General features: G+C 40.0%; 1 protein-coding gene across 1 annotated transcript in view; it reads left to right on the forward strand.

The window, feature by feature from the left end:
• SCLT1 (sodium channel and clathrin linker 1) overlaps nt 1-7,665 on the forward strand; it is a 257,901-nt gene extending 250,236 nt beyond the window's left edge. Inside the window, exons 20-21 of the mRNA XM_068989603.1 lie at nt 592-687; nt 7,266-7,665. Coding sequence (XP_068845704.1) covers nt 592-687; nt 7,266-7,328 — 159 coding nt within the window. The 3' untranslated portion in view covers nt 7,329-7,665. The remainder of the gene's footprint in view (nt 1-591; nt 688-7,265) is intronic.
• The last annotated feature ends 265 nt before the right edge of the window (nt 7,666-7,930 follow it).

Consider the following 7,930-nt stretch of genomic DNA (forward strand, 5'->3'; position numbering starts at 1 on the left):
TCTACTGCTGAGCCACCAGGGAAGCCCTAAGATAAGTCTAATTCTGCAAAAATCAGGATTTCTGGAATGAGTATTTTCTGCTCCTTGACTTAATAATGTGTACAAGATGTCACCACTTCCCTGGAAGCTCTGCGAGCACAGTGGTTCTGAGCGCCCCAGCCAACAGTGTCCGCATCACCCGAGAGCCTGACAAAAACGCAGACTCAGCCCGCCCCTCGTGACACTCTGCTTGTGAGGCCCAGGTCTGTGCTCTCACACTCGCAGGTGACGGCAGAGCAGTTTTCTAGCATCTCAAACTGAACGTCCTTGTCTTAACTTCAGGTTCACTTTGCTTTGGATTTAATTCACTTTCTTCGGTGGTTTGTGACAGCGGTGGGTGGTGGTGGGGGCGGGGAGGACACCAATTTCGTCATAATGTAAAACCAGTTTTGAGCTTTGGCATTCATAACTTGAAAAATAAGAGTTTGGAGATATATTGCCATTGCATTTTGTAAGTGATAAAATGATGTTCAGATTTTTCATTGATAATTCCATGAAACACCTCCATGCCACGTACAGATCTCTAACTTGTCTTGTATTTCCCCTTAATAGAATGAAAAGTTAATTCTAGAGCATCAGGAAAAATCCAACAGACTTCAGAGGCGACTGAGTGAAGCAGAACAGAGAGCTGCTTCGGCCTCCCAGCAGGTAGGAAGCAGCCTCATTATGCCTGGATGATGAGAGTCTGAGTAAGTCACAGATTAAAAACATTCCTCAACAGTTTCCAGAGAACTAGTATTTTATTTTTATTTGACTAAGCTACTTAAAATTAGTCTCTTTAATATTTGAGATTGAAAAAGTAAACTTTAGAAACAGAAATAAACATCACCTGAATCTAGAACTGCACTGTCCAATATGGATAGCTGTAGCCACTAGCAGCTGTTTAAATTTAAGTCAATTAAATTGAAATCTTCACACTAGTCAGATTTCAGATGCTCAAAAGCTGCATGAAGGCATGACTGTCATATTTGCCAGCATCATATAGAGCAACTCTCACAGTCACAGTAAGCACTGCTCTAGAATTATGTTCTGCCTAAAACTAGACAGGTATTCACTGAGAGATTTGAAAGTGAATTACATTGCTTTGAATATAGTGTTCCAAATTGCACTAACTGTTTTTATTGCAGTTTTTAAATAGAAAAAAAATTACCTAGCTTATAGGTTTAACTTCATTTAATGGACATTTGTATGTGACCATATAAATCTCAAATACCACATAAAAGTTGTCCAATGGGAAATAGAGTAGAAAATGCAGAATATCCATGAAATAATAAGGGACAGTTACTCATAATGCTCACATATCACGTAAATGAAATGGGCCATTTGTTCTAAAGTAGGAGCAAATAGTCTCTCCTGTTAGGAACAAAATGAGAGGAGTTTAGTGATTATAAAGATAGGCTGGAAACATAGTTTAGATAGAAACAAACCAAGTGTATTATTATATTTGGTTATAAATTTACTGTTTTGATCAAAATTAACATTATTCTTAGATATTATTAGTCTAATAAGTAACATTATTCTTGGGTAATTTCATATATAGTAAAGCAAGTAAAGCAATTAACCCTAAATACTCACGGAATTCAGTTTGTGATATTTATAGATTTTTTTGTTAATCTGCTTCTGGTATGAGCATGGCATGGCTCTCAAAATCCAATCATAACTTGCCTTTCTGTTACCTTTCCTTCTTAAAAGTAATTATAGTTTTATCAGGTAAGTTTAATTTCTTATGAAATTATGGACTGAAGGATGAGCTCATTATTTAAGAATTCACTTATTCATTTAGATTATAAGGTTACAGGAGCCAACATGTTCAGGGCAGTATCTTGAGTGGAGGTATTTTGGTGTCCGGCAAATAACCTCATACCATTAATTAGCCATGTGACCTTGGGCAGGTTCAACATCTCTAAGCCTCAGTCTGTTCATGTTTAGGATAATATAACACCTCCCTGATAGAGTTATTGAAAGATCAAAGGAGTTAACACATATAAAGCTCTTAGCATGGTCATTGAGTGGTAAATAGGTAATTAAATACATAGAAATTAAATTTCTACATCACAGTCTTTAAAGCTTCAAGTTTATCTTTTTTAAGGACCATGGTAAAGAAAGTGAAAGTTGCTCAGTGCTGTCCGACTCTTTGCAACCCCATGGACTATACAGTCCATGGCAGGCCAGAATACTGGAGTGGGTAGCTGTTCCCTTCTCCAGGGGATCTTCCCAACCAGGGATCAAACCCAGGTCTCCTGCATTGCAGGCAGATTTTTTTACCAGCTGAGCCACAGGGGAAGCCCTGTGGTAAAGAAAACGCTTACTTAAAACCAGCTCTGCTTTTGAATATGCTATCTAGGTTGCTCATAACTTTTCTTCCAAGGAGTAAGCATCTTTTAATTTCATGGCTGCAGTCACCATCTGCAGTGATTTTGGAGCCCTAAAAAAGTAAAGTCTGACACTGTTTCCACTGTTTCCCCATCTATTTCCCATGAAGTGATGGGACCAGATGCCATGATCTTCGTTTTCTGAATGTTGAGCTTTAAGCCAACGTTTTCGCTCTCCTCTTTCACTTTTATCAAGAGGCTTTTTAGTTCCTCTTCACTTTCTGCCATAAGGGTGGTGTCATCTGCATATCTGAGGTTATTGATATTTCTCCCGGCAGTCTTGATTCCAGCTTGTGTTTCTTCCAGTCCAGCGTTTCTCATGATGTACTCTCCATGTAAGTTAAATAAGCAGGGTGACAATATACAGTCTTGATGTACTCCTTTTCCTATTTGGAACCAGTCTGTTGTTCCATGTCCAGTTCTAATTGTTGCTTCCTGACCTGCATACAGATTTCTCAAGAGGCAGGTTAGGTGGTCTGGTATTCCCATCTCTTTCAGAATTTTCCACGGTTTATTGTGATCCACACAGTCAAAGGCTTCGGCATAGTCAATAAAGCAGAAATAGATGTTTTTCTGAAACTGTCTTGCTTTTTCCATGATCCAGCAGATGTTGGCAATTGATCTCTGGTTCCTCTGCCTTTTCTAAAACCAGCTTGAACATCAGGGAGTTCACAGTTCACGTAATGCTGAAGCCGGGCTTGGAGAATTTTGAGCATTACTTTACCAGCCTATGAGATGAGTACAATTGTGTGGTAGTTTGAGCATTCTTTGGCATTGCCTTTCTTTGGAATTGGAATGAAAACTGACCTTTTCCAGTCCTGTGGCCACTGCTGAGTTTTCCAAATTTGCTGGCATATTGAGTGCAGCACTTTCACAGCATCACCTTTCAGGATTTGAAACAGCTCAACTGGAATTCCATCACCTCCACTAGCTTTGTTCGTAGTGATGCTTTCTAAGGCCCACTTGACTTCACATTCCAAGATGTCTGGCTCTAGGTGAGTGATCACATCATCATGATTATCTGGGTCGTGAAGATCTTTTTTGTACAGTTCTTCTGTGTATTCTTGCCACCTCTTCTTAATATCTTCTGCTTCTGTTAGGTCCATACCATTTCTGTCCTTTATCGAGCCCATCTTTGCATGAAATATTCCCTTGGTATCTAATTTTCTTGAAGAGATCTCTAGTCTTTCCCATTCTGTTGTTTTCCTCTATTTCTTTGCATTGATTGCTGAAGAAGGCTTTCTTATCTCTTCTTGCTATTCTTTGGAACTCTGCATTCAGATGCTTATATCTTTCCTTTTCTCCTTTGCTATTCACTTCTCTTCTTTTCACAGCTATTTGTAAGGCCTCCCCAGACAGCCATTTTGCTTTTTTGCATTTCTTTTCCATGAGGGTGATCTTGATCCCTGTCTCCTGTAGAGTGTCACGAACCTCATTCCATAGTTCATCAGGCACTCTATCTATCAGATCTAGAGCCTTAAATCTATTTCTCACTTCCACTGTATAATCATAAGGGATTTGATTTAGGTCATACCTGAATGGTCTAGAGGTTTTCCCTACTTTCTTCAATATAAGTCTGAATTTGGCAATAAGGAGTTCATGATCTGAGCCACAGTCAGCTCCTGGTCTTGTTTTTGTTGACTGTATAGAGCTTCTCCATCTTTGGCTGCAAAGACTATAATCAATCTGATTTCGGTGTTGGCCATCTGGTGATGTCCATGTGTAGAGTCTTCTCCTGTGTTGTTGGAAGAGGGTGTTTGCTATGACCAGTGCATTTTCTTGGCAAAACTCTATTAGTCTTTGCCCTGCTTCATTCCGCATTCCAAGGCCAAATTTGCCTGTTACTCCAGGTGTTTCTTGACTTCCTACTTTTGCATTCCAGTCCCCTATAACGAAAAGGACATCTTTTTTGGGTGTTAGTTCTAAAAGGTCTTGTAGGTCTTCATAAAACCATTCAACTTCAGTTTCTTCAGCGTTACTGGTTGGGGCATAGACTTGGATTACTGTGATATTGAATGGTTTGCCTTGGAGACGAGCAGAGATCATTCTGTCGTTTTTGAGATTGCATCCAAGTACTGCATTTCAGACTCTTTTGTTGACCATGATGGCTACTCCATTTCTTCTGAGGGATTCCTGCCCACAGTAGTAGATACAATGGTCATCTGAGTTAAATTCACCCATTCCCGTCCATTTTAGTTCGCTGAGTCCTAGAATGTCGACGTTCACCCTTGCCTTCTCTTGTTTGACCACTTCCAATTTGCCTTGATTCATGGACCTGACATTCCAGGTTCCTGTGCAATATTGCTCTTTACAGCATCGGATCTTGCTTCTATCACCAGTCACATCCACAGCTGGGTATTGTTTTTGCTTTGGCTCCATCCCTTCGTTCTTTCTGGAGTTATTTCTCCACTGATCTCTAGTAGCATATTGGGTACCTAATGACCTGGGGAGTTCCTCTTTTGGTATCCTATCATTTTGCCGTCATGACCAACCTAGATAGTATATTCAAAAGCAGAGACATTACTTTGCCAAATAAGGTCCGTCTAGTCAAGGCTATGGTTTTTCCTGTGGTCATGTATGGATGTGAGAGTTGGACTGTGAAGAAGGCTGAGCACCGAAGAATTGATACTTTTGAAGTGTGGTGTTGGAGAAGACTCTTGAGAGTCCCTTGGACTGCAAGGAGATCCAACCAGTCCATTCTGAAGGAGATCAACCCTGGGATTTCTTTGGAAGGAATGATGCTGAAGCTGAAACTCCAGTACTTTGGCCACCTCATGCGAAGAGTTGACTCACTGGAAAAGACTCTGATGCTGGGAGGGATTGGGGGCAGGAGGAGAAGGGGACGACCGAGGATGAGATGGCTGGATGGCATCACGGACTCAATGGACGTGAGTCTGAGTGAACTCCGGGAGTTGGTGATGGACAGGGAGGCCTGGCGTGCTGCGATTCATGGGGTCACAAAGAGTCGGACACGACTGAGCGACTGAACAGACTGTACTGAAAACCAGCTCCCTGGAGTTGGACAGTAACAAGGGTCCAGTTACAGAACCTTGATGATATAATCCAATTGGCATCTACTCCCATCCCTTTCCCAACAGCATTAAACCTCCACAGTCCATGCTAATATGTCTCCTGTTATTTAAACTCTCCAATGGCAGATTCTCCTAATCTCTTTGTGAGCCTTTTTAAAAATATTTTGTCAGTAACTGCCTTACAGTTTTTTCCTTAAATTTTTTGTTCCTGCCATTCTGTTCTCATTTGAAGACAGAAAGTAATCATTGACCATTTTCCCCAAACACAAAGAGGAATTTATTCCCTGGGGTTAGTATTTTTTTTTTCTATTTTAAAAGTATTCAATTCATAAACTTTGTTTCTAAGACATATATTCAATTTTTAAAAATCTTTATCTTTGCCTTCTCTGAATCCTTTCTAACTTTCCCATATTCTTCCAGAAATTGGGAACTGCTATTAGAAATAATATCCTGCTAAGGGACTTCCCTGGGGGCTCAGACGGTAAAGCGTCTGTCTACGACACTGGACACCCAGGTTCGATCCCTGGGTTGGGAAGATCCCTTGGAGAAGGAAATGGCAATCCACTCCAGTACTATTGCCTGGAAAATCCCATGGACAGAGGAGCCTGGTAGGCTTCAGTCCATGGGGTCGCAGAGAGTCAGACATGACTGAGCGACTTCACGTTCACGTTCAAGGGCTTGATATTCAGTAAAGTAAAGGGGTTAAAAGATTATTGTTGTCTCTCACATGTTGTCTTTACTCAGGCAGTCCAGCCTCTCCTCATTGGCTCAGCACAAACCCTGCACTGTAGTCATTGAGTCATGCTGGGAACGTGCTGTTCTGATCAATGATTTCTGTAGGGCCTTCATCCGTCTTGGGATGATGGTATAGACGGTTAGAGTGCATCACTCTAAACTACTGAATGCCGCATGGTGTTCTTTTCACTGTATGGGATTTTTAAAAACCAGCGTGGTGACACAAAACCTAGAAACTATGAAAATAAACTAATGTGACTATGTACGATTTCAGATTTCTGCGTATAAAAGTAACGTGAGTGACAAACTGAGAAAAATAGTCCCAGTATATGATAAAAGGCTCATATTCTAAACAGAGTAGCTGAGCAACAACAACCCAAAAGAAGTGCTGCGGTGGAGCAGAGTGCACAGAAGATGAAAGACAGATGGAATAACGGAGACTGCTTAGTACGGGAAACATGAAGGCTGTGTAGAGTGCTTTATCATTCTTCAAGAAAAGTGAAGCAATAATGTGCATGTATTCTCACGTAGGATACTTCAAGAAATTTGTTTAGAGGCCGGAAGTGGTGGTTGTACCTGGAAAGAGGGATGTGGCATGAAGGAGGGAGACGGGAAGACTCCCTTTATGCTGTGTGCTCTTTTGTACTGTTAGATATTTTTCACCTTGTGTCTGTGTCATCAGTTCCAACTTAATATTTAAGGATTATTTTCTCAGTAGACTTATTATGACCTGTCATCATCTTTTTATTATCAGCCCTGCACTGTGCTGGCTTGCACTTAGTTTGTGTTCTAGTCTCTTTCCTGGTAAACGTTTATCTAGATGCCTTTCATCCATTAAATATGTTTTGAAATTGTAAGTATTTCACTGAGCTGTGGAAAGTCATACTTGACACACATATCTCTAGTGTAATCATTTTAAAGTCTCAAGAGTAAAAGAGAAATGAACACAAGAAGTGACCTCTTACAAGACGCCTTACAATAAAGTTATTTTCAGTAATTGTAAGTTGTGATGCATTACACTTTGTACTAGTCTAAGATTTTCCATAGAAAAAGGTAACTACTTACTGGTTGTTCATTTCAATTGCAGCTCAGTGCGATTACAGTGCAGAGAAGAAAAGCAGCCTCCATGATGAATCTGGAAAATATTTAGAATTATTCAGCGTTCACTCACAGAACCCTAGAATTAGGGAAGCAGTTGACCAGAAGTGTATTAAAATGGTAAAACCTGCGTAGAGGACCATTTTGCACAAGCGTTTTCCTTTCTGTTTGGAGGGTTATTGTAAACCAGAAGAGTGACAGCTTCCTGTAAGTAAAGAAAAGATGATCCAATATTGAGCTTCAGTGGAGCATAAAGCCAGCTGGGGAGAACGCATTGCCTTCATCAACGTGTCTATTTTTTAATTCCTCCTTTTTCCCTTGGAAAAGCATCATAATTTTCAAACTATGCTAATCATGAGAAAGAGGTTTTTTTTTTTAAATGCAAGAATTTTAGTATTTCAGGCTTCAGGATTTGAGAATTTCACATCTGTTACTCATAACTCATTTTTAAAGTTCCCAAGTATCCATTTTATTATGAACTCACATGTAATAAATTATGTACTTCCTAAAATGATGCTGTCATGTATTTTTAATGTATAATTGTAGTAGTTCATTTTCACCTTATGTGATTTTCAATATTTATCAAATATTGATATTTAAGAATTTGGGAAGGTTCTCACTTGTCTGGGGTTTTGGATTTTGAGGTGGTGGTCT

Source organism: Capricornis sumatraensis, chromosome 17 (genome assembly GCF_032405125.1).
Source record: "Capricornis sumatraensis isolate serow.1 chromosome 17, serow.2, whole genome shotgun sequence".
NCBI classification, from domain to species: domain Eukaryota; kingdom Metazoa; phylum Chordata; class Mammalia; order Artiodactyla; family Bovidae; genus Capricornis; species Capricornis sumatraensis.